At 39.7% G+C, this 27905-nt stretch overlaps 1 protein-coding gene across 8 annotated transcripts in view; it reads right to left on the bottom strand.

Moving 5' to 3' along the window:
• SYNE2 (spectrin repeat containing nuclear envelope protein 2) overlaps window positions 1–27905 on the bottom strand; it is a 306127-nt gene that overhangs the window by 93088 nt on the left and 185134 nt on the right. For 6 of the 8 annotated variants that reach the window (XM_076003979.1, XM_076003977.1, XM_076003981.1 and 3 more), the window contains 11 exons: window positions 26942–27124; window positions 24180–24311; window positions 19716–19913; window positions 19048–19122; window positions 16246–16356; window positions 13380–13493; window positions 7953–8183; window positions 2504–2686; window positions 1245–1373; window positions 422–543; window positions 131–272 (listed from right to left, as the gene is read on the bottom strand). In XM_076003979.1, the coding sequence (XP_075860094.1) occupies window positions 131–272; window positions 422–543; window positions 1245–1373; window positions 2504–2686; window positions 7953–8183; window positions 13380–13493; window positions 16246–16356; window positions 19048–19122; window positions 19716–19913; window positions 24180–24311; window positions 26942–27124 (1620 nt within the window). Of the gene's footprint in view, window positions 1–130; window positions 273–421; window positions 544–1244; window positions 1374–2503; window positions 2687–7952; window positions 8184–8337; window positions 9924–13379; window positions 13494–16245; window positions 16357–19047; window positions 19123–19715; window positions 19914–21812; window positions 21972–24179; window positions 24312–26941; window positions 27125–27905 lie in introns of those variants that run through there. The other 2 variants (XM_076003982.1, XM_076003983.1) reach the window with 2 other exon arrangements.

Genomic DNA, 27905 nt, shown 5'->3' on the forward strand with positions numbered 1-27905 from the left:
CCACCTGGCACCTTTGCTTTCTGAGAATAAACTGCTACCTAATGCAGAACATCCTTGTTTTTTTAATGAACACTTTCTGAGTTTTCAAAGATAAACAGGTTATTTACACCATGTGTGGATGCAGGCTGACCTGAGGCTCCACAAGCTGAGGCAAAGGTAGCCTTATCTTCGATGACAGTTCATGATGTAGATATTGCCATTTGTTTCCAGTCTGGCCCTGGGGTGACAAAACCGAGTCTGGAACATCATTTTCTGGGCTAGATGCCTGGTTGCTTTTGAGGAAGAACAAAAGGTGAAAAGAATAATCAATATAAAAAATTTTGTATAACATGCAACATTTTATGAGAGATTTTAAAAGAAACATTATTAATTAAACCAATTATAAAACCACTGAATGTCCAACTATTTCACAATGTTTTACCTTACAGATGATTCCTGAGTTGTATCTTTATCATGCTGGTAATACTGGGGCCACCTTTTCTTAGCATTAAATTCTATGAATTGGATTAAATCTTTCTGTTCCATTGGTTTTAACTCCAGAACCTATAATTGAATAAGATTCAAATGGTCCAATCAATCAAGTTTTTGGATTAGTACCCAAGGGTTTCTTCTGTGGAGATAATTCAATTTTGAAACAGTTCCTCAATCATTATTTACTATTTCTCTTTCTTGCTGTCTTGTTCTTAACTTTTACTTCTCAAAAACTTATGTAAAGGCTGGGGCAGTGGCTCACGCCTGTAATCCTAGCACTCTGGGAGGCCAAGGTAGGAGGACTGTTTGAGCTCAGGAGTTTGAGAACAACCTGAGCAAGAGTGAGACCCCGTCTCTACTAAAAATAGAAAATTTAGCCAGGCGTTGTGGCGCATGCCTGTAGTCCCAGCTACTCAGGAGGCTGAGGCAGCAGGATTGCTTGAGCCCAGGAGTTTGAGGTTGCTGTGAGCTACATAGAATGAAGTCACTGCACTCTACCAGGGGTGACTGAGTGAGACTCTTGTCTAAAAAAAACCCCAATCCCCCCCACCCCACCCCCAGCAAAAAAACCCACAAACCCCTATTTAAAATATTCACACAATATTATTTAAACTACACTGTACAATGGAAAAACACCCAAAAGATACAAATTCTGAAACAGTTACATAAGCTGACATTCCAATGGCAGTTCAGTATTTAGTCCAAAGGGAAATTCTAAGTTCCATCTAGAAAGCTTTATTCTTGTCCTTACAACTGTTGGAGGCTGAAATTACCTGTTGCTGTTGGAAATCTCTTTGTCTGCTGAATTGTGGCCTTTCAGTTACAATGGATTCCAATTCGGAAAGATTAACTGGCTGGAGGACTTTCTGATGCTCTGAAGGTTTCTTTAGAATGGGAGGGTGCTGCAAAAAATTTCATGATGGCAGACTATTTATTAAAAAGAAAACTCTATCTCAATTCTAATTGGAACCGTATGATGGAAAAGTTTTATGTAAAGTATTGATGGTGTTTTGTTACCTATTATAATTATATACTATGATTTAACGTACTTATTTCATAACAACTTCAGTAACTGCTACATTTGATGAAGTCATTATTTTATTCCCTTAACCTAATTCAGCCAATGAATTACTAAAAACAAGGAAACTTACTGTCTTTTAATTTTAAGAACAAAATTTTGTTGTTGTTGTTTTTGGTATTTTTCGTTTTTTTTTTTTCAATTATAACTTTCTTTTTTTCCGATGTGCACAGTTCAGAAGGGGATAAGAACAAAATTTTTAAAATATCAAGAAGGGAAACAGTACTATGCTTATAACTTCACATTTCCTCTATATCTAAAGTATATTTTTTTTTTTAAAAAAAGAAAGAACATGTTAGAATGAAAGAGGAATTATATGGCCTATGTATCTGTAGCCAGTCTTGTTTCCGTGAATGCTAAATTCCCAGGTAGGAACCACTCATAAGTATGGATGCAAATCTTATATAGTAAGATCCTACTCACAGATATGCACATTTGCATTTATAAGAACAGAATACTTTTAAAAATCATGAGAACACTTTAACTATATGATACTTTGATCAGTTTATATAAATATTCGTAAATGAATAATAAAAAAGTACCCTGAAATAGGTTTTATGTTTCTGGTGGCAACTTTTGATCTTATCTATAAAGGCTTCGTTTTCCAGTCAATTGGAATCACAACAGTCCTTTAAAATACATCTTTATTTTAAGAAGAAGACTTACACTAGACATCATTACCAGCAAGAACACTCAACCCCATGAAACCAACCCAAACCAAACCACCTCTATCACCAGCAAAAACATAGATAAGAAAACTGCATAGTAAAATGAAATAAAAATAACAAAAGCCAGCGTACCTATCTACAGTTTTAAGATGTGTAATTCTTTCATACTTAGGATAGTTTCTCTGTAGCATGTCCATCACTTCTATCCTGAGTTCTTTCTAGTGGGTCTGCCATATATGTACATTGACATGGATGTCTATATATAGCCTTTTTTTTTTTTTTTTACCTGATCCTCACTGTATTTCTCCTGAAGCATCATCTGGACTTTCTCCAAGTTGCACTTCACAGTTTTTAGTTTCAGGGAAAGTGCTTCAGCCTCATGTTGAGTGGCTCCACCATCTCCCAGGCCCTGATCTTTGCAATTGTCTAACAGAAAGGCAACCTTGTGCTCAATCTCTGTTAGCATAGCCTAGGAAATAAAATCATTTAATTATTCATAGGACTGGTCTTGAACAAGTATTGTTCCCCAAAATAAGTTAGACTTATTCCTTTTACCTAAGGGTATACAAGAAGTGCCAGAAACACAGGATGGAAGGGACCTCAGGAAAACAAAAGCTTCTACATAATTCCCGTGCTTTTCAGCAGGACTGCAACCAAACCAACCCCAATTGCATATGTCACTTTCTAAAATAATTTAAGTGATTCTATAATCACTTTAGAAAACACAGCAGAACACATCTAGTAGAGCACAGTGATTAAGAACACAGGTATTAGAACTAGACCACCTGGGTTTGGAGCCCCTGCCACTTAGCAGCTGCGTAAACATGGGCACCTTACTTTGTAGGAGTGCGCCTCTAGTAATCTGTAAAAAGGGGATAATCACAGAACTTACCTCTAGGGTCATTGCGAGGAGTTAATGAGTTGTGGCGTTATTTATGTTGGTTTTCATCTACGGTTCCTGGCTTATAGCTGCCATAGTCCTTGATGTAATGTTGGGTGCTCAGACCTCAGGAGACAGAATCTCTCTTGCTGACCTGCTCCTGTCCTCCTTTCACCTGCCCAAGGAAGGACTCTAATCTGATTGTGGGTCAAAAGACCCTCATTCCAGAGAGGGTCCTGCCCCATACCCTGGAGGAGGGCTGCACAGAGAGGCCAGGAACAATCTGAACTGACTGGTTTTGCTGGGTTTAGATCATGCGTTTTTGTGTCTAACCACATTTCTATGCAGTTGTCAATTGTGCCTATGTAATGAAGCCTCCATAAAAACCCCAGAGGACCGGGTTTGCAGAGCTTCGGATAGCTGAACCCGTGGAAGTTTCTGGAGCATGGTGCACCCAGGGAGGGCTCTACGCCCCTTCCCCCATACCTCACCCTACACATCTCTTCATCTGTATCCTTTGTAATATCCTTTATAATAAACCAGTAAACATGTTTCCCTGAGTTCTGTGAGCTGCTCCTGCAAATTAATCGAACCCAAAGAGGGAGGGGGTCATAGGAACCCCAACTTGAAGCCAGTCAGTCAGAAGCTGTGGAGGTCCAGACTTTTGACTAGTATCTGGGGCAGGGGGACAGTTTTGGGGACTGAACCCCCACCCTGTGGCATCTGACACTATGTCCAGGTAGCTAGCGTCACACCTGAATTAAAGAACACTCAGCTGGTGTCTGCACTTGGTCTATGGGGATAAACCCCACTTCTGGTCACAGAAGTCTTCTGTGTTGTTGATTGCTGTGGAGTTTAGAGGAAAGCAGGGTGTGGAGAGGGCTTTTTCTTAAAAGCATGAGTTAAATCCAGGTATATATCAAGCACTCAAGCACTGGCCAGTGCTTGATATATATATAGTCTGTGCTTAAAAGGTACTGACTGTTCTTATTTTCCCCCCACCTTCCTAATCTTTCATGTCGCAATCCAACTGCCCAGTAGGAATTAAAAAAAAAAAAAAAGAATCCCACACAACTATTTGAAAATCCTTTCCTTGCTCTTTTCCTTTCCTTTTTCAAGCTAAATAAGCCTCCAAACTATCAAAACACCACCACGGAAGAAATCCTTTGGAACCTGAATCACTTAGTCATTGATGCAACCGGCCAATTTACACAGAAGCCTAAAAATAAATCAGCTGGATGAAGTAAGTTTCCCAGTAAGTCACGGTCATTGTATTCCTCCTCAACAGGTCAAGTCTGCCCTCTCCTGGGGCTCAGACACCCACACGGTCACGCCAACTGGCTGGGCACACAGCAGAGGCATTCATGCCCACATTCCAGCACTGAGATCACTTGCACTAAGACTCAGTGCGTGACTAAGAACAAGCTCAGTTCCTTGAGAGAAACTTAAGGAAAAACTCTATTCTTAAAACAAATTTTCAAATAATGTATCTTTTAGCTCCTTCATCTAAGCAAACTACAGCATTCCACCCCACCCATATCTGTGGTTTCACTTTTCATAGTTTCAGTTACCTGCAGTCAACCATGGCCCGAAAATATTACATGGAAAATTCCAGAAACAAATAATTCATAGATTTTAAATGACATGGCATTCTGAGTAGCATGATGAAATCTTGAACTGTCCCACTCCATCCCACCCATGACACGAATCATCCCTTGCCCAGTGTATCCCTGTTGTCTATGCCACCTGGCCTGTTAGTACGCACTTAGCATCTCTATTCCAAAAATTCAAAATATGAAATGCTCCAAAATCTGAATCTTTTTGAGCACCAACATGATGCCACATGTGAATAATTCTAGACCCCACTTCATATGATGGGTCACAGTCAAAACACTGTCTTGTGCACAAAATTATTAAAGATATTTTATAAAATTACCAGCAGTCTATGTGTGTAAGGTATATATGAAACATAAATGAATTTCATGTTTAGACTAGGGTTTCATCCCCAAGATATTACTATCTTATATATATGCAAATATGCCAACATCCAAAAAACTCTGAAATCTAAAACACTTCTGTTCCCAAGCATTTTGGATAAGGGATACCAAATCTGTAGCTGTCTACTTTATCGGATCAAAAAAACAGTGTATGTAGGGTTTGGAACTATCTGAAGTTTCAGCCTTCCACTGAGGGTCTTGGAACGTATGCCCTATAGATGAAGGAGGACTACAGTACTTACATCCTCCATAGATGCTATTAAGCTTAAACGATATATACTCATAGATTTTAGAGTGGCTATAAACAAAGGGTACTCTAACTATTTTATATACACTCGTTTCATGTTTCTACATATGCTTCATGATTCTCATTTTAATAGCTGCAATTTCATATTCTATGATTCACTTAACTTCCCTCTTTTTACCCCTTTAAGCTATTTCCAATTCTTCAATTTTGTGATTAGTGTTGCCATAATTATTTTTCTCATTTTAGATTATTTTTAGAGGTAAATTTAAAGTAATGTTGTTATTATTAGCTCAAAAAAGATGAACATTTTACATGCTGACAGCTGACCTCCCAAAACATTGTGAGAATTAGAACTCCCAGACGTTATTAGTTAGTGGATCAATTTTTCTAGAATTTTGCCAGGATGATATAATTGTGCTGATGTAATGCAGAAACAAAACACTAGCTGTTTTAATTCACATGTCTTTAATAATCAAGGCTAAACATTTCTTCTCGAATATTAAATTACTAAACATAATTTTTCTTCACTGATGATCTGTTTGCTCCTGTCCTTTGGCCATTTTCTCATTGGGAATGTTTTTCCAGGCCATTTTAAGGCTTTTTATGTGTTTTAATATTAACTTTTATGTGTTATGTTGTTATATAAATGAGCCAAAAATGGCTTGTATATGTCAGCCCCTATACCATTTATTTTTTTCATAGCAGGTCATTAGTTCAAAGCCCACCAGTGCCAAACTCAAATTTTTACATATTCATTGGCTTTAAATACGGCCCAAATAAGCATATTTTTAGCCATTTGGAGCCTGCCTGCTTTGCATACCCCGCAAAACTGCACCTGACATCTGCCAGCCATGGATAAGACAAACCCTGGGGGTATAAAAAAATCCCAAGCCTGTGCTGCCCCTCAAGCTCTCTGACCCAGAGACCCTCTATTGTGCTGAGACATCACCAGGACACAGGAGCCCCCTCTCCGGTTCTCCTGGCCCCACGGAGTTCCCTTGCTCTACCTGCCTTCTGGGCGGTGCCCCCCTCACCTCTGGAAGGTCTCTGGCAGTGAGGATCTTCCCGGTCCCTCATAATTACAATCCTGTCAAAATTGTCCAAATAAAGCTTGTTGGGTGCTTCTGCCACCTGGTGGTCATGCCTTTTCCCTGAGTGGCCCCCAAATCCTCTAACTGTGGTCCCCATGCCTGGATCCATGGTCTGTTAGGGACCAGGCTGCACAGCAGGAGACAAGCAGCAGGCGAGCAAGTGAGGGTTCACCTGTATTTACTGCTGCACCCCGTCACTCCCATCACTGCCTGAGCTCTGCCTCCCCCAGCCCCGATCTGTGGAAAAATTGTCTTCCGTGAACCTGGTCCCCAGTTCCAAAAAGGTTGGGCACTGCTTCAAGTCTAACTCACTGCAAGTGGCAACGAGGACGGGATTCCTGTGAAGATCAAGGAACTAGCCTGGTGTCTACCCAGTCAGTGGACAATCAGTTGGCAAATAAGTCCTGCATGGCCAAAAGTGGTTGGGACCCCAAATCTGCAACATGTTGGGTTCAGTTTAGCGTAGCATCGCTCTGTACACTCTTTTTACACTCTTTTTCACAGTGCCCCGCAACCCTGTGCCCCATCAGCCAGGCCAAGCAGAAGTGCCAGTATTTGAACGAACCCACCCCACCAGAACTGACTTTTGGGGTCAGAGGTGCCAGTCAGCCTGTCTGCCTGTTTGGCCCAGTAGGCAGTCCTGTGAGACTGGGGCCCAAGTAGAAGAAGAGAAGAATGCAAGGGCAGGCTACCTCCGACCACATAACCAGCTGCAGCAGGAAGAGCTCTCTGTGGCCAGGCCAGTACTCTGAAACAAGAGGATGTCCTCATCTCTTGGCAGATAAACAGGCCAATAAGGCAAAGGTAGCAGTCCAAGGCCTGTCTCCTGAGCACAGCTAGGGAGTGGCCTTTGAAAGCAGCTAGAATGCTTCTGCTGTGGTGATACTCAATCATATGGTTGCAATGACATCATTCTAGCCCCTCCCTCGAGGGATATGAAGATCCCAACCACAATCCTCAAAGTGACTAAAGGCAAGAAAGTTTATATCCTTGCCCCTTCCAAACCAGAGTAGGAGCATTCCTAATAAAATGGTCACAAAGCCCTTTTATGCTGTCTGCAATTTTGCAAATCAGGACATTCAGTTTCACTTCTGATGAATGAATATTCTAAGTACTTATTATGAAGAAAAATAACAGCATTTATTGAGTACTTTTTATATACTTTATATGGTAGACACTGCTTTATATGCTTTATCTTCTTTAATCCTGACGAAAATCCTATGAGATAGCTTACAAATGGGAAAATGAGGCTGAGAACCTCCCCAAGTCCACACTGAATGTGACAGAGCTGGACGTGGACTCTAGATTCTGAGTTCTTACCCACTACCGCCTCCCCAAATAAGCTGCTTACATGAAGCATGTCGAAGAATTACCCTGAGAATTAAAAGCTGAGGCCAAGATAAATGTAAGGGTCAGAGTAAGCAAAAGAAACACACTGCTGCTTTAAGAGAAATTCACCCAGTCTTGGCAGGGATTGGAGAACCGACAAACCATGAACTCTAACCCGGCGGCGGACTTACCTGGCACCCTGCCAGCTCTTGTTCCACCACCTGCTGCATGTCTGCGTTTAATGTTTCCGGCTCAAATGCCACGTTGGCTTGTTGCAGCCACTGCTCCAGCCTGGCCACCTGGCTCTTGCAGGCATGGAGGACTTCTGCAGTCTCGGGCCTACTTTTCTCCACCGTGGCCTCAAAGTCTCCTTGCTCGTCAGAAAAGTCCAGAGCTGCAGCCTTGACAGGAGGTGTGGCACCCTAAAACAGATCCAAAGATAATCCAGGGGTGAAAAGCCAGGAGTCCAAAGTTTTCAGACTTGGGCCTGCAAAGACCTGTGAACCTGCAACATTTTCCCCCATTAAAGGAAACAAAGTAAGGGCAGAAGAAGGAAGACAGAAAAGAAAAATGCACCTCCACACTCATAGCAACAATCACGTGACCTGGTGCCACAGGTTTCCAAGCAGCCGATCTTCATGTACACAGGTACAGTATTCCCGGGCACAGAGGAAGCGAACGGGCGTGCGGTTCATTAGGTGGTGAGCCCCGGGAGACAGGTGAGAATGTGGGTGTGTGTGTGTCTGAAACGTTGCAGGGAATTGGCAAGTGTTTAAAGTTGCATGACACATGATTAAGCAATGCTTACATTGCTGGGCACTCTATTCAAATAGAAAAACAAGCTAAACAAAACAAAAACGATATTTACACAACAGTGGGAATACAATGAAATACACCACGCACTTAATGTTTAACCTGACATCTTCTCAAGTTGTTAGATTATAAAATATTTTAGCTTTTTTTGTTAAAACATACATACCATTACTCATCTAGACTTTTCTCTATTAAAAACAGTTTGAGTCAAGTAATGAACTTTGGTGGAGTAACCTGGAAACTTTTCTCCTATTCCTCAGAGAGAGACTCTGAAATGACTTTCACCTTCTAGATACTCAAATATTATTGAGTTAAGGACTAGATGTTTATAGTATAAAGAAAGTGTGATGTGTTCTTTGTATATTGAAATACCTGGGTTGCTTATCAATCCAATAGAAACATTTCTCCCAGACACCAAATGGAAGCATCCCAGTAATTACATATAGATATTTTTAATTTAGAGGTAAAAGATGATTTTTATACAGGATATATTTGCCTCCCACTGTATTTACCTTTCCATCTCCAGCATATTGAAGAGTATACTGACTGTTCTAGAGAAATTCCTTTAGGGATAAGGATTTGTGTTTTGCTCTACAAAATTATTGGTTTCAACAAATAATTTGTTAATTATAATGATGATAAAATACAATGTTTTCTATATAAAACTTTGTGAATAAAATGTTGGCATCGATTAAAGCCTAATTTTGGCCAAGTGACACACTTCTAATGGGGCTTGCTCACAGATATATACTTTATCTCAAGGCAAATGCACATTTCCCATGATTGCAGAATTTTGCTAGCACAGAACTTTCAGTGCAATAGAGGGAAGAAAATTGGTAGGTGGTAACAAAACATGCAGGATATGAAAATACCATTCGTGTTCACACACAGTGTTGAGCATGAGGAAAGCTGGTTTGGCAGAAGTGTCTCTGGGTTGTACATTTTCCCTCTGACTATCTATTAACTTCACATATGTTTGCTCTTTTCTGCCAAAATGCTATTTCTCCCCTGCCTTCATTAATCTATTTTTATAATTTTCAAGAATCACCTTCTTAAGGAAGTCTTCCCTCATCTGGTGTTTTTTTCTGAACTTCATATACAGTCAAGGCTACACTTGGATTCACCTGTTTCAATATTCTTTTTAAATCCTGCTTTTTTAAAAAAAGCAATGGTTGTGTGATTTTACTTCTTGACATCAATTTCTAGTTATCTCATTGTTTTCTAGTTTTCAGATATTGCTCTATCTTAATGACAAAGACTTTGGGATCCCCTCTTGCCACTTGAGATAACAATCTGCTGATATTAATTCATTAATTAACTGGTAAGAACAGATTTACCAACTGTCTATTTATTCAAAAATCTTATTTGGGCCGGGCGCGGTGGCTCACGCCTGTAATCCTAGCACTCTGGGAGGCCGAGGCGGGCGGATTGCTCAAGGTCAGGAGTTCAAAACCAGCCTGAGCGAGACCCCGTCTCTACCATAAAAATAGAAAGAAATTAATTGGCCAACTAATATATATAATATAAAAATCAGCCGGGCATGGTGGCTCGTGCCTGTAGTCCCAGCTACTCGGGAGGCTGAGGCAGGAGGATCGCTTGAGCCCAGGAGTTTGAGGTTGCTGTGAGCTAGGATGACGTCACGGCACTCACTCTAGCCTGGGCAAGAAAGCGAGACTCTGTCTCAAAAAAAAAAAAAAAAAAAAAAAATCTTATTTGAGCACCTCTTCTATGCCATGCACATTTTTAAATGACAGTATTAAGTTTCTCTGTTTTCTTACTAACTCACTGAATTAATGAGAAACAAATAAGCTGGATAACTAATCTGGGCTTTATTTGCTAGTTATTTGAACCTGAAAAGAAACCAAAGGGGAACAGAAGAAAAAAAGAATATTTGCAACCATAGAACTTCAACAGCTGAAAGCGGCCGGAGGAACCTGCCAGGGATAAAGTCAAGAAACCCAAACACACAGAACGTTTAATCAGCTCACCACCTCCACTGGGTGCTTCTGAGAAGTGCCCAAGTTACTTGTGATTTTTAAATTCTGAGCACCTGGTTTTTTCCACAATAGCACCCCTGCAAAACATCTTGTCTATATGAAAACTCCGAATTCTAAAAGCAGAAATTATTTAAATGAATGTTTTATAACTGTACACTTCAAGGGCTAAAAAGTACTACCACAAGTATTTCTTATTAAATAAGAAGTAGTTTCTCTCTCCAGCATAGCTGTACATTAATAATACCTGACCCTTACTGGGCTCGGAATACAAGCCAAGCACTGGGCTAAGTGTGAGACACACACTATGTCAGTATTTCCCACCCCAAACCTATTACTGTCCCTAGTATACAGATGAGGAAACTGAGGCTTAGGGAGGCCATTCAGACTGCTTATAGCCATATAACTATTAAGTAGAACCAGAATTCAATTCCTGATTTCACTATTCTTTGGAATCTACAGGTCCACATTCTTGACATAATTTCACCAACTCATGAGCATGCAAGTTACCCTTTCGGCTAGTGAATCACATCGCTTGATTTCTGCATCAACACATCATTGATCTAAGCGACAAGATTGCAGTTAAAAGGCAAGTTAGTTTTCTGGGTATAGCTACATTTCATGTCAACATAGCAAACCTCTACATTTACTCTTTAATATTTTAGTCAATTCTACAAACACCTGCACATCTCCCTACTCCCTTCACATTATAAAATGTGAAACTGCCTACCCAAGGTGCGATACCTAACCGCACACGGGCAAATACAAGACATGCCATTAGAGTGGCATCTGGCAGTTCACTCTGTGAGGTCAAGCTTACCCGGGTTTCACATCTTTCCCTACTAAATATTCATTCTTTGTTGCAATATAGGTCAAGGATGACTCAGAATTTTACTAAAAATTATGAATTTCCCATTTGGTCAATGCTCTTAACCTCTGAAACAAAGGGTTTGCAGAGGCAGATACACACCTGATGACACTGGCTGCCTGGTCTCTGTGGAGTTCCCACTTCCCCTCTCTTTTTCCCCCTAAGGCCTGCAATGGTCAAACTTTCCCTGTTTTCAGTTTTGTGCCATGAGATGGAAATGAGTAAAAGGCAGGAAGACAGTCACTGAGAGGCATGGGACTTAGAGCCAGCAAAAAGCTAATCAGAAGTTAGCTTCTCCCTCCTATAGTAGTAAAAGGTAACATCTAACAATCTTTTCTGCTCCAAGAATCCACTAATCCCCCTCCCACTCTGCAAAAGTTCTGAATTAGGAAGAAAATACAAATACTCACATACACAAATCCGTTTAAGACAGTGTCACTGGAACTTAATAGTTAAAAGCTCAGGCTCTAAACCCAGAAGGAGAAAGAACTGAGTTTGAATCCTAGATCTGCCACTTACTAGCTAAATGACATTGGGCATTTTACTTCTTTGAGCCTCAATTACTCCACCTGTAAAGTGGGATAACAGTAGTACATACCTCACAGAGCTGTTGTGAGGATTAAAAAAGATAATAATATATGTAAAATCCCTGTGCCTGGCCCATAATAAACATTCAGTAAATATTTTGTTATCTTCCTTTCCCCTTCTCCTCTTCTTCATTGTCATCATTACCTGTTATCCACATGGTCAGGGCAAAAGACCCTGAAGACCATCCACACTCGTGGGAACAGATAATACACAGAGTGACCCCTGGAGCTCATGCCTGTAATTCTAGCACTGGGGGAGGCCAAGGCAAGAGAATCACTTGATGCCAAGAGTTCAAGACCAGACTGAGCAATACAGCAAGACCCCATCTCTACAAAAAAAATAAGGAAAAATCAGCTGGGTGTGGTAGCATGCACCTGTAGTCCTAGCTACTTTGGAGGGTAAGGCCAGAGGATCACTTAAGCCCAGGAGTTCAAGGTTGCAGTGAGCTATGACCACGTCACTATACTCTAGCCTAGGTGACAGAGCAAGACTCCATCTCAAAAAATAAAAAAATAAAATAAAATAAAATAAGGAAAGCAGAGTAGAATATTCTGGGTCTCATTCCTCCCCCCACCCCCACCATTTACTAGCTGTATTTTTACTCCCTGAATTTTGATTTCCTCATTTGTAAACAAATGATAGATATTAACCTATCTCATATAATCTAAGGATTAAATATAAATGCCACTTATGTAATAGGCCATTAATTAATCAATATTACCCCTTCTCCATTTTCATTGCACCTATAAATTATATCTATAGATTAAGAGGCAGTCATTAATGGAAAGACCATTTCATGCTGGCAAATGGTGAATGAGTGAAAAGTGTTTAACTGTTCTATGTCATGCTTATTTTCTCTTTTTTTCCTGAGATGAGGGCTTGCTCTGTCACATTGGCTGGAGTGCAAGTGGTGTGATCACAGCTCACTACAACCTCAAACTCCTGCAGTTCTCTAAGCAGTTCTCCAGGCAGAACTCCAAGCAGTTCTCTCATCTCACCCTCCTGAGTAGCTAGCACTACAGGCACAGATTACCATGCCTGGCTAATTTTTTAATTTTTTGTAGAGATAGGGTCTTGCTATGTAGCCCAGGCTGGTCTTGAAGTCCTGGCCTCAAGTGAGCCTCTTAAAGTGCTGAGATTCCAGGTGTGAGCCACTGCACCGGCCCCTTATTTTCTATGTAAATATCTGATGACAAATCTTCTACTTCTACAGCCTGACAGCATGTAGGAAGATTTAAAGTTCACAAGTAACACGTGCCTTGACATACAAGGTATTGCAGGACACAGAAAACTGGTCATCTCTGGGTGCTAGCCCAGGCCTCTTGGCAGTTGGCTTGTTATTGACTGAGACTTACCTCTTCTGTTTGGTTGGGCAGGGAAAATTCCGGGCCTTGCTCAGTGTTTAGTGAGTCTGGCATAAGAATTTGTGCCATGGAACTATCACAGGTGCTTATTTTCCCATCTGCCTCCTGCAAAGAAAAGAAACAGAGCTCCAGAAAGGTCTTGCCCTGCTGCCACCCGAGACACTCTTCCTGGGCCTGCTCATTTGACAAATCACCTACTTGGAACAGTGTCCAGAGAAGTCAGGTACATTTACGTTCTTTTTCTTTTTAATCACAAGAACATCAAGTAAAGTCAGGTACATTTCAAAAATAGTTGTTCATTAAGGGAAAAAAAAATCAACTTCATCAGGTTTGTCTTTATTTAAAAGACTTAAGTTTTCCAAAACTCTCCTCTTAGTGAGCATGAAAGGAATCCAGAGAATTAGGTACTTATGTAGATTCTAATGAGAATTTAAATGAGATCATATGATAAAGGCCACATTTCAAATAATGAGGGAAAGGATGAATGTATTAAGTTTGGGAACAACTACCAAAGCATTTCATGAAAAATATAACTTGTCTCACTCCTAACAATGAATTGTAATTATATCTAATATTGAAATGTAAAAGATAAGCCATAAAAATTCTAATAGTGGGGAAGCATGATAAAGCATGTAAAGCATTGTAAAAAATGATAAAGGAAAAGAATGTTAATAATGACAACTTAAAAAAATAAAATAATATGCACCAGAAAAGACACCATAATCTCAGTTAAAAAGAAATGACAAACTGCGATAATGACTTATAAGATATTAATATCTTTAATATACTAATTATTCTTATAAATAAGTAAGGAAAATATCAACCCCTATGTAGAAAAACAGATGGCATGAACAAGCAATTCATAAAAGATGAGTCACAAATGCCAAAACACATCTAAACAGCGATTCAACATTCTTAGAATATAAATTCAATTTAAACCACTGGCTAAATTTAGTTAAGGTGGACAATATCAAATACCAGTTTGGAGTCAGGAAACAAGCACTTCCATGCATTCTTAGGAGTAACATTGCTAGAGGGTAGTCCGACAATGTTTGTCACATTGTAAATGGATAGATATATACTTTACCCAGCAATCTTACTTCTAAGGTTAACAAGGTCAACCAATAGGAAAATGACATGTATATAAGTAATTAACACAGTGTGGCTGGAAGCATATGGATATTGTAACCAACCAATCTTGATTGCTCTACTTAGAAGTTTCATAATCTTGGACAAATTAATCTGAACTCTCTAAACCTCCGTTATTTAACCTCTAAAGTGGAAATAAAATCTACCTCACTCATGCTTATGATTATTAGATAAGATAATGTACATACAGCATATTTAGTATTTCCTAACAAAATGTTAGCATTTTTTCAAGTCCTTCTACTGAAAACAATAACTGCTATCAGAAAGGTACGAACCAAGAATTAAAGGTAAAGCTTTAATAAAATTGGAAAGGTTAGTGGGGTTCATGAAAAGTCTGGAATGCCAGGCTAAGTTTGCATTTTACTCAGTAGATAATCAGAATCCATGAAGGATTTTAAGGTGAGGCTTAGCATGATTTGTTTTAGGAAAAGTCATCAGTTAAGTATTTCACAAGATGTATTAGGAAAAAGAAATGGAGATTGTAAAACCAATTAGAGGGCTACTCCAAAAGCCCAGGGAAGTCGTAACAATTGCTTGAAATAGGATGATGGCAAAAATCATGGAAGGAGAGATTGTAAGCATTGAGTGGACATCATTTGACCATTGATGTGATATGAAAGGTGAGAAAAATGAGGTACCTAAGAGGACCCTGAAGTTTACTGCTGAGAAAACAGTGGGGTCATTAGCAGACACTGAGAAATGAGGAAGTAAAATGGGTTTGAGTTGAAGAAATGCCATCCAAAAAGAGAAGTCTATTAAAACGATAGAAGTGTGGAACAGATTTAAGGGAAAAGTCAAGATTAGAGATTTTTATTTGAGAATCACTGGTGTAGAGGTGCCAACCAAAGCTGTGGAAGGAAATGAAATCAGCAAGAGAGAAAACAGAAGAAAAGGACAGCCTGTTGGAGGATGCCTACAACCACAGAGTTGGAGGAAGAGAAAGAGAAGGAGACAGAGGATGTTAATTAGTACACAGCCATTCCACAAAGTATATGTATTTCAAAACATCATGTTGTATACTATAAATACATATTATATACTAAATACATACTATATACTATATATAAATAATACTATATATGATTTTTTATCAACTGAAAAAAAATTCTGCCCAGGCGGGTTCCCTCTCTAAGCATTCTTTTATTTATTTTATTTTATTTTTTTATTTTTTATTTTTTTTTTTTTTGAGACAGAGTCTCACTTTGTTGCCCAGGCTAGAGTGAGTGCCGTGGCGTCAGCCTGGCTCACAGCAACCTCAATCTCCGGGGCTCAGCGATCCTACTGCCTCAGCCTCCCGAGTAGCTGGGACTACAGGCATGCGCCACCATGCCCGGCTCATTTTTTGTATATATATTTTTAGTTGGTCAATTAATTTCTTTCTATTTTTGGTAGAGACGGGGTCTCGCTCAGGCTGGTTTCGAACTCCTGACCTTGAGCAATCCGCCCGCCTCGGCCTCCCAAAGTGCTAGGATTACAGGCGTGAGCCACCACGCCCGGCCTAAGCATTCTTTTAAATAAGATAGCTCTTTACTACCCCTTATTTCTATTCTTCTTATTCTTCTTTTATTCTTATCTGAGCTGCAGACGGGTGTTTTAAAGGTTTGGGTGATACTGATTGAAAACCAAAGCAAAGGAAGAAGAAGAGAAAGTCCTGCAAAAAGAGCTCCCTACCCCCAACCCCAAATGTGATTGGTTGGATCTGTGTTACCTGAACGATAGTTCCAGAGGATGAGGATGCTCTGTCTTCCTCCATGTCCTTGTCATGCTTCCACAGTACAGGCCAAGACCGGGAAGGTGGCTCTACTTTCTTGTCTCCACTCTATCACAGTAACCAATTGGTTAGCAAAGAGAAGTGATTTCCAACCATCATAACCAGCACCCTACTCATTCACCTCTTTTATACAAGACTCAGCTTACCAGGCAGTATAACTGTAGCCCTTATCTCTAGCACTCCACCATTTTTCATCAATATTTATTGCTAACTAAATTATGTTCCCAAGTGTGGTTTATCTTCCTGAAGCCTAAAAGAATATTTTTAAAAGTAGGGATGTAGGCCAGGCATGGTGGCTCATTCCTGTAATCCTAGCACTCTGGGAGGTAGAGGCAGGAGGATCGCTTGAGGTCAGGAGTTCAAGACCAGCCTGAGCAAGGGTGAGACCCCGTAATACCAAACATAGAAAAATTAGCTGGGTGTGGTATCACATGCCTGTAGCTCCAGTTACTTGGGAGGCTAAGGCAAGAGGACTGCCTGAGCCCAGGAGTTTGAGATAGCAGTGAGCTATGATGAGACCACTGCACTCCAGCCTAGGCAACAGAGCAAGACCCTGTTGCAAAATAAAAAAATAATTTTTAAAAATAATAACAGTAGGGATGCAGCTCACATCACACAAAGGGGATCTTTAAAACACTGCTTTAAGAATTTAATCTGCTTTGGTAAATGTAACTTTAAATGCTATCTTTAAAATCAGCTTGATAGATATAAGAAAAAATTCTTAAGATCACTAATCATCAGAAAAATGCAAATTAAAACCACAATAAAGTATCATTTCACACCTGTTAGAATGGCTTTTATCAGAAAGATGAAAAATAACAAGTGTTAAGGTTATGGAGAAAAGAGAACACTTGTATACTATTGGTGGGAATATAAATTAGTACAGCCATTATGGAAAACTATAAGCATGACATGGAGGTTTCTCAAAAAGTTAAAAATAGAACTTCCATATGACCTTGCGCTCCCACTACTGGGTATATAGCCAAAGGAAATAAAATCAGTATGCTGAAGAGGTATGTGCACTCCCAAGTTCATTGTGGCATTATTCACAATAGCCAAGATATGGAATTAACCAAAGTGTACCTCAACAGATGAATGGATAAAGAAAATGTGATTTATATACACAGTGGAAAACTACTCAGTCTTAAAAAAGAATGAAATTCTGTCATTTGCAATAACATGGATGAATCTGGAAGACATTCTGTTAAGTGAAGTAAGCCAGGCACAAAAGGACAAATAAATACTATGTTCTCTCCCTTATATATGTGGAGTGAAAAAAAGTTGAACTCTTACAAACAGAGTGAAATGATGGTTCCCAGCAAGTGAGCATTGGGAGGTCGAGAAAACATTTGTCAAAGGACATAAAATTTCAGTTAGACAGGAGGAGTAAGTTCAAGAGATCTATACGTCACAGTGGCTGCAGTTAATATATATTTAAAAATTGCTAAGACAATAGAAACATACTGATTTCATTTCCTTTGGATATATACCCAGTAGTGGGATTACTATATAGGTCATAGTATATAGCATATACATAGTATACAGTATAAATAGGTGGTTCTATTTTTAATTTTTTGAGAAACCTCCATACTGTTTACCATTTTCCACAAAAAAATGGTAAGTATACATGTGTTAATTAGCTCAATTCAGCCATTCCACAATGTGTACATACATGTAAGGGCTGTCCGGAAAGTATCCAGCCATGTAACCGTTCCTATTATATTAACAACAGCTGGATATTTTCTGGGCAACCCTCCTATACCGTATCAAAACACATTGCACACCATAAACATATATAATTTTTACTTGTCAATTAAAAAAACCCAACTTGATGAGCATGCATTTTCTGTTGTTGTCAAATATAAACAACAAATACTGTAAACATCAGCTCAGAAGCAAACACATATCTTAAATTAACATCACACTGAAGTGCACTCTTTTTTTGGCCCCGGTCTTTCCTCCTTTCTCACAATGCTCTCTGCCATAGGGGGGCATATTCAGTTTGCAAAGTTATCTGAGGGTCAAAGAACACAACGAACCTGTACCCTTCCTTGTCCCCCCAGCCAGTTCCACCGTGTCCTAGTGCTATACTCCAGGTCTGCTCTGTGTGACAATGGCGCTATTTAACAGTCTATACAACGGGCATCAAATATGGCTAGTGGTTGCATGTGAGTCATAAAAACTATAATTTGCTTCAGTTTTCTGCCTTTTGGCATAACACCCATTATAAGTTTTGTTTGTAAAGTATGAAATGGTACTCGGTATCATGACAGACACCTGTAAATGTCTCATTCAACCAGTTACAATAAAGTTGTTAGAATTCATAGTATTAGTGGCTAACACAACTCTTCGTGTCCTTGGCAATACTGTTTTAGACCAAAAAAGTAATTCAGATAAGAAGGAAAAAAAAGTTCTAAAAATCACATCAGGAGTGCCGACCAAACAGCATACTCTCAAAACTTCAGAGAAAGTTCTCAGAAATCAGGATACAACAGAGAACTTCTTCATCATCTCCTCTATGCCAACAAGTGTGCCTGAATTACGTTTATCCCACTTTTACATGGTGAAGTAGGTTACGTGCACTTGAATGTTAGTAACACCAAAGAACTACTTCAATCATCCTTTAAAAACATCAACATTAATTTTAAAAATCCTTAGGTTTCCATTATTTTAAGATCTTTGACCTCCTTTTATAGCCTCAGTTCTAACAAACTTGAACGAAAAAATAGTTTTCTTTACTTCACTCTTCAGGGAGCCTTCTTCTGCCTCTTCCTCCACTGCTGCCAGGAAAGACATGGAGCCTCTTCTGTTCACCTGAAAGGCACAGCACAAGGACATCTGCAGTCGGGCTGCCCTTCAGCGTCACCAGAATCTGGGCCTGACTGCATTTTTATGTAGCCAATTTTTTACTTACTTTATCTGAGATGTCCACCCACACAAGTAATCTTTGGGTCCTGCACCTTTCAGCTCATCCAGCCAAATATCCTGACTCTGTCCAATCTCAGGTCCATGCCTCGGCCCCTCACCAAACCATTAAAGAACATGTTTCACTGAAGTGGATTCAGAGTGAGCTTAGAAAGGCACTGGGCATTTTTGAGCTTGCAATGGGCTGACTTTTCTGTAGGTAGACACTTCCAATGGTGGCTCGACCCACCTGCCGGTGGAGTTTCATGAGGACGCCCTAAAGTAACTCAGGCATAAGAATTCTGGGTTGAGTCCAGAAGAGACACACCCTGAGGATTTATATTCACTGGTAAACAATCTCAGGTAGAGTATTTCCACTTTTTAAAAAATTTCCTTTCCTATAGGCCATAGACATAGATACTACAGGTTTTTTTCAGGTGAAAAATGCTACCCATCAATGTGCTCGTGGAACGTGGGACCAGCATTCACCTAGTCATACCCACCTTCCACTCAGAAGCGTCCCTCTCTGCCATTCCCCCGTCCTCGGGTGCTACGGCTGAGAGCATTTCTCTTTCTGCCGCTTCTTGTTCTTGCTTTAAATGCTGCTGAAGGTTTACTACAGTGGCCTTCAAGTCCACCAACAGGTCTTCTTTTTTCTGGTTCAAACTCAGAATCTGCTTTTCCATACTTTCCATTTCTCCCTGTGCAGAAAGAGTGTCTGCATTATTTTAGGAAGTCTGAGGCCATGGCATGCCCTGAGGAGCCTGCTGGCTTTGGTACAATGGATGAAGAGTTCTCTGTGTGTTTGGTTTGCAAAGCCAGGAACTAGCCTCTGATACAGTACACTTCTTCTCCAACCAGGCTGCATTTCCAAAGGTGCTGTGTGGGGTTTATAAGCTGTAGGATGCCTTAGCCTACCCAAAGACTTGTGAATCAGAATTTCTGGGGGTTGAGCCACAGCATAGAAACTTGTACAAAGCCCTACAGGTAACTGTGCTGGACAGCCAGAGTTGGAGGCCACTGCTCTAGCCACGGGACCAATGGGACCAGCACCCAGGGGCCAGGGCCCAGGAGTCTGCACTCCAACAAATGCAGTAGAAGCTCCTTCTACATACTTCCCATTTTGTCACACAGAATATTAACAACACATGTCCCCAGCAGACATGTTCCCAAGTCTCCCTGGAAATTCCTTAGCACACTAACATTTGGGAACCACTGAGAGAAAACAAGGGTAGAAATCTCATTCTTTTATAATTGCTTTTGAAGCCTTCTTTATTATTATCAAATACAGTTACATTTTCTACAGTGAAAGCTTCTTACCAAATCAGAAAAAGTAAGCAAAGTACCGTGCAGTGTCAATAACTATGGGAATAATGGACAGATGATCCCAAGCTTCACAATGTTACTCTTAACATTTGCATTACTGACATGTGCGAATAAAAGTTCTTATACATGGTAGATAAGCAGATGACCACTGTCTAAGAGGATTATGGAATCACAGAATCCTAGATTTAGAAGGAATAGGAGGTGTCAAGTAGTCTAACATCCTCTCCAGCACCTCTGAGAAGTGTCACCCAACCTGCCTGAGCTCTTGCAGTGAGAGCTGCATCAGAAGGCAGCCTGCTCCTTTTCAGGAAACCTCCGTGTGTTTGGAATTTGTCCCTAATATATTTCTTAAACTCCTATTTTTTCCTCCTCCTTTCTTTCTTCCTTCTGTCCGTCCATCCGTCCATCCATCCATCCATCCGTCCATCCGTCTGTCCGTCCATCCGTCCGTCCATCCATCCATCCGTCCGTCCGTCCGTCCGTCCGTCCGTCCATCCATCCATCCATCCATCCATCCATCCATCCATCCATCCATCCATTCATTTTAGAATCAATAATCTTTTTTACATACAGAGAACTGTAACATGTCTCCACCTACAGGGACAGTTCTGAAACCCAGAGGAAGAAGGCGACTTGTCCAAAGCTGCAGCTAGCCTGTGACAGAGCACAGGCCCAGGCTCTCTCACGGCTCCACCACACGCATTCCTGCACCAATGCCACATTCTGTCTGAACTCAAAATTCCTGTGACTTAACAACTGTTTGAATGAAATCCGAGTTGGCTGTGGCTTGTGTTCCAGTGTTAATAATCCTAAACTTCAGAGGAACAGCACCTCCAACAAGAATGCTTCCACCACTAGAATAACAGTTAAAGAAACAGTGGTCTGCTGAGCTGCCCACACTGCAGAGGCACAGCAGGACACAACACAGCCATTCCCATTCGCAGAGTGGCATCTGCAGACCCCTGGGGGGCCACAGTCCCCGAGGTCAAGATCCTTTTCGTAATAATACTAAAATGTTATTACATTTGCCTTCTTCACTACGTTGACAATTGTACTGACAGCATGAAAGCAACGGTGGGTAAAAGTACTGTCACCTTCTATGAATCAAGGCAGGAACACCAACTATACATCTTAGTGATGTGTTTATAGTAAAAAAAAAAAAAAGCCAGTTTCACCTAAGAATGTCCTTGATAAAGACACATTGTGCCTTTATCATATCGTAACTGAATGCCTGTGGCTGGGTAGTTTATAAAGAACAGAAATTTATTTCTCACAGTTCCGGAGACTGGGAAGTCCAAGATCCAGGCACTAGCAGGTGTGGTGTCTGCTGACGGCTGCTTCTGCTTCCAAGGCGGCATATTGAACACTGCATCTTCCAGAGGGGAGGAATGCCGTGTCCTCACATGGCAGCAGCCACAAGGGCAAAAAAAGGTGAACTCCCTCCATCAAGCCCTTTTATGAGGGCACCTAATCCTGTTCATGAGGGAGGAGCCCTCGTGACTCAGTCACCTCCCAAAGGCCACACCCTGCGACACTGTTGCATTGGGGATTAAGTTTCAACATGAATTTTTGGAGGGCACAAAGACATTCAAATCATAGCAATGTGTATGAAAAAATGGGAAGTATGCATACTTTGTTGTATACCGGGTAAAATGGTTGAGGAAAAGTATTTGTGTTATTGTTTGACTTGTGAACTGAGCTACCCTTCTTCACAGAACACTATTTTTGTTGGAAAAACCCAGCTGCTAAACTACCATTATGAACTTAAATGCCAAAAGATTTTTCTGGAGATAGATGTTAATATTAACAAACATAATCTTAAAAAAATAATTGCCTACTAAAATGTGTTAACATTTGGAAGATCTGCATGACTCGGTGAAACAATATTTTCCAAATGACCAAGCATGATGCTATAAAATCATGCACAGTGTTCTCATTTATAAGTAGGAGCTAAATAATGTGCACACATGGACACAGAAGAATAAAAGACATTAGAGACTGGGTGGGAGAAGGATGAGGGTGAAAAATTACTTAAGAGGTATAATGGACACTATTTGGGTGGTGTTTGCACTAAAAGCCCAGATTTCACATCCCTATACTATATCCATGTAACAAAACTGCACTTGAACTCCCCAAATCTATTTTTAAAAAATCATTCATGTTTAGAAGATCCACTCAAGGTGCAAGACAGACCAATGGATTTTCATGAAAGACTATGTAAAGTTCTTTGACATGGCTTCAGATTCCATTTTACAACTAACTCATAACTACCACTTGTTGGTTTCAGTGTAGTTTCAAAGAAAAATGTCCACAGTTATTTAAAAGGATAATTAAAATATTCCTGCCTTTTCCAAGTATGTGTTTTTGAGAGCTTGGATTGTTTTTACATACTTCAGATAAAACTGTATGCCTCAATGCAGAAATAGATGAGAATCTGTCTTCCATTAAGCCAGACATTAAAGAGATGTACAAAAATGTAAAATAATGTCACTCTTCCCACTAAATTTTATTTTGGAAAATATAATTATTTTAATAAAAATGTTATTTGTAGTCTAGCCTGGACAACACAGTGAGACTCTCATCTCTAAGAGAAAAATAAATTTTTAAAACTATTATTTCTATTAACATATAGTAGGTTTATTACTGTTATTTAAAAATAAAACAAACAAGTATTTTTATATTTCTAGTTTTGATTTCTATATTGGTAGATACAACTCATATAAACAAAGGCTCTTTGGGGCCCTCACATTTTTTACTGTAAAGGAATTCTGACATTTTTACAATATTGCATCTTTAATACTGAGTCTGTATTAATGATTCCACCACTTACTGGCTGTGTCACCTTGAACATCTCTGTACTTCTCTGTAGAAATAACTTGCCCTTGATCTTATAGCCAGCAAGTATCATAACCTTGCTTTGAGAGCACCATATTCATTGTCTGCCTGCATTAACTTGACGGCATGGAAAAAAGCAGCTCCCTATCACCCCTCGCATACAGTCAAGTTTTGTTCATTATAGAAATGTGAATTCAAAAACAAAGACTAGAAAAAACCCTAGCAGTGGAGGGTTAACATGCAAACCACTGTGCCTGAGTCCACAGGATTGTTAATTCCAGCATATGGCACTACTGCTTAGTATATGGAACTCTTCATTAGAACAGTGTTCAGGGTCTTTACCAAAAGCCCACCCTGCCCACACTGCCTGACCTTTATCCCAGAAAGTCAGGTTGTCCAAATAGCCTGTGTTATATCAGCTTCTTTGGTACCAGAGCAAATTCAGACCAAAATGAACCAAGCTGAGGCCAGAGGCACTTAAAAAGCCGTCCATTAAGGAGCAAAGTACGGCAGCCCTGACCCAGTTTCTGAGGTTAGAGCTGCCCAGCCTACAAACAGATACGGCTTCTCTTCATTAAACATCAGGCGCTATAATTTTCATCATTTTTTAGTAGTGATAGTTATATAATCACCTATGTAATGAAGTAGGAATGGAAAGTAAACACACACAGAAAGCATCTTCAATTGGAAGACAGCAGTAGGAAATTCACCACCACTACAAAGGCTTCTAGACACCAGTGGCTTAGTAAGTGTTGAATGAACTGATGGACGAATGAAGCATAACTGTATGAATGAAAGAAACATACCTGTACTTGTGGCAGGTTGGCAGCTTGGTCTGGTGACATATGTCCCAGGGAGAATTCAGCTGAATAATTATTTAAGGTGTCTTTCAAACGTTCTATTTCTTCATCGCATTCATTAGTCTGTTTTATGGCTTCCTATAAAATACCCCCGAAAAGAAGAATTTTCGTCATAATCTAAGGACTAGATTGATGGACTATTTCCATTTTCTATCCCCATTGGAAGTTCCAATCAATTACAGCAAATACGCGGCCATTCAGATTCCAATAGGACATAAGAGCCTGACTACAGAGAACAATGTTTGCAAAGCTGGCACCTGACCTTCTTGCTCTGCTAGATGCCAGGGCACCTCGGGCTTTACTAGTGCTTCAAGTTCAAGTCTCATTGGACACACCTTTGCTCTTAAGTATTTCCAGTCTAGTGGGTTTGTTCTGGGAAGCATTTTATGGCATGTTAACATAAAGTTGCTAAGTTTTTATGAAATTACTGATATGTTGCATATGCCATTTTAATATATATTTCACATGGGGATTTCCACATAGAAAGGTGACATTACTGATTCAGAATGGACACAGCATGTGACTAGAGTCATGATGGGTTTCTTGGGTCAGACACATCTCACCTGGTACCCCTTGGGATCAGTGATGTACATTGTATGAGTGAGAGGCTGTGGGTTCAAGAGCAGTGTGAATTTGCAGAGTAAGGCAAAACTAACCAGAACAGAAACTGAAATCTAGTGTTAAGGGAGTAATAGAGCTCAGAACTATTTGTGGACTAAATATCATAGGATCAAGTATAATAAAAGATAAAGAAATAGACTTTGACAGAAAGTCTAGATACTACGTTGGTATGCTTCATAATGAAGCAAAATGCCCTTTAAAACTACAAAGTTTCTAGCCAGTGCAGACTTCTTCCTTGTATTTTCTTCAATATTTAACCATAATTTTAGCTGCAGGCTAGAAATGAATAATAGTGTTCACCACAACATACCTGTTCCCCAGCCCTCAATAATGAACTACATCCCACTATTCCCCACACAAGTAATTTGTCTGATTTTCCACAACAAGGGCATTTATAATATCTGAAGTAGGAATTAAAGAAAATGTCCCATATTCTAATTGTTTTCAATTATCTCTGGCTTATTTAGCTTTGTAATATATGAGGGGACATCTGATTTCCACCAGCACAATAATATAGAAGATTTTAGCAGCATAGTTTGATACCTAAGTTGGCACAAAATATTATTTCTTCTTCTATTTCCCAACTTGCATGTTGTGAAGAAGCCACTTTAATGTATGGTTAGAACTATTATGTTCCTGACCAGCAGATCAATAAAGTACAAAAGAATTAAAAATAATAGATCATATTTTATATATTTTTTTCTTCTGTTTATATTGTTTAAAAATAGTACATTGAGGCTGGGCATAAGTGGCTCGCATCTGTAATCCCAACTGTTTGTGAGGCTGAGGCAGGAGGATAGCTTAAGGCCAGGAGTTCGAGACTAGCCTGGGCTCTACAAAAAACAAACAAACAAAAATTAGCCGGGCATGGTGATGCCTACTTTTAAACTCAGCTACTTGGGAGGCTGAGGCAGGAGGATCACTTAAGCCCAGGAGTTTGAGGTTGCAGCAAGCTATGATCACACTACTGCACACTCTAGCCTGGGCAACAGACCAATATGCTATCTCAAAAAAAAAAAAAAAAATAGTACATTGAGTGCTAGATTTGTTTTTCTCTCTGTGGGTGTGAGGGAAAGATATCAGTTGATCAATAGTCAGGCCAGAGAGACCGTATGAGTTAAACCTCAAACCAGAGACTATAGTATCCTCAATCCTTAGAACAGAATGGCCACTGAAATGTGAATGAAATCTAAGAGAGAATAAGATATGGCAGTTTTCTTCTTATAACCAGCTGGCAGTTGTGAAGGAGGAAAATTAACCTCTAAACTGACCCAAATAAAAAAGAAATGCAGGATATATCGGTCTACAGAGAGGGTTGAAAGTTTGTGGCATTTAAGGCTCTTTCAGCAACTTTCTGTTCTTGTGTGAGTGGTTGTTGATCTAGGAACACAAACGATAAAGAAGAAGGTAATTTCTAACTAATGATGATTTTTGATTTAAGATTGGTGAGCCAACAACACTTCAGAACAACAACAACAGCAAACCCTCAGGGAAGAAGCTAAAAGGTATCAGATAAAGGGGAGAGACCCCCAATATGGAGAAATGACACAGGAGTTCAGAAACTCAAATTCTTGTTCTATTTGTATACAAATTAACTGCTACGCAAGTTAACTCTGTGGTCTTTTGGCAAGTTGTCTAACCCACTGATGCAAGTATCCTTATATGTAAAATTAAAGATGATAAAGTGCCCACTCTACCTGTATCTCATGATTGAGGTGATCAATGGGAAAGGGATTGAGATGGCTAAGAGGTTATCGTGGTGATGATTATTTTATAGATCTGTTGGCTTCAAGAGGTTGCAAAAGCCTTGTTCAGGTTTGAATCTCTTCCCACAGTATTTTACCCAAGTAGATCTTTAATAGCTATAGAATGGAATTAAATAAACCATAACTATGCTTTAATACCTTTCACCAGAACAAAGGTAAGAAATGAGAAAGATAACCATAGCCCATTAAAGCAAGAAAATATGCTTTTATATCAAATGCCACCTCCTGGATAATAATTAATTTCAATGAAAATTTAAAACAAAACCAGCTTTTGCTGAACATTTTCATCCAATAAGTTGGCTGTCATTATAAACTGCTCACCTTTAGTAATTCATTTTGTTCTTGAATCACATTTTCCAATAGTTTTATATCTTGTAAAAGCTGATTTGTCCGCTGAAACACAGGCAGAGGTTTCATTCCTGTCTGGGGTAACCTCAGTTCCACTTGGTAAGACACTATCTCAGCAATGGTTTTCTTCATGGGACGTATATGTTCAAGGATGACCTTAATTATATATGAGAAGCATGTTACAGAAATTAAAAAAATAATGGCCACTGCTAAGTTTAATTAGTCAAAATTAAAATACTATATAATTTAGTCTTTAATCTATAGCTTCACTTTTTTTTTTTTTATTTATTTTTTTTTTGAAATCAGGGAAATGTCCAGACATAGCTTCACTTTTTGAAACAGTTCCTTAGTTCAGATTGAAAACGACTATTATATCACTCATGATCTGGTAGGTAAAGGTCTCAGGAAAGAACGCCTGGGACAAGAGTAACCTACCAGCACCAATTTATTCATTTGGACAACACATTTCTTCTTTTTCTCCTCCCCTCTCTGCAGAACTGCTGTTTTGCTTTGTGCATCGTTGCCAGGCAGTGAGTAATGTGAGGGCAGGTACTGCATCTTACTTTCATAGCAACTTCACTTTAGCACACAGGGCTTCCCACATAGTGGGCCCTCAAAACATGCTGATTGAATAGAACAGAACTGTCCTGCTACATTTCGTGAGTCCCAGGAGTATAATTATATTTTGCTTTAATAATATCTGATCCATAGAAATCTGGATTTACATAACCAATAAATTGGAAGAGATTATTCACTTTACTAATTAGTGGAGGTTAGTACGAATCCTAACCTCCATTTCACAGGTAGGGAAACTGGATTCACAGAAGTTTGAAGATCCTGATAAATTTAGACTGTAAGAGGCGGTGCTGGGGTAAGAGCCCAAGCCTGCCTAATTCCAAACCACATGCTCTCAGTCACCAAACTGAGGGGAGACCCA

This window comes from Microcebus murinus, chromosome 6 (genome assembly GCF_040939455.1).
Source record: "Microcebus murinus isolate Inina chromosome 6, M.murinus_Inina_mat1.0, whole genome shotgun sequence".
Classification (NCBI taxonomy): domain Eukaryota; kingdom Metazoa; phylum Chordata; class Mammalia; order Primates; family Cheirogaleidae; genus Microcebus; species Microcebus murinus.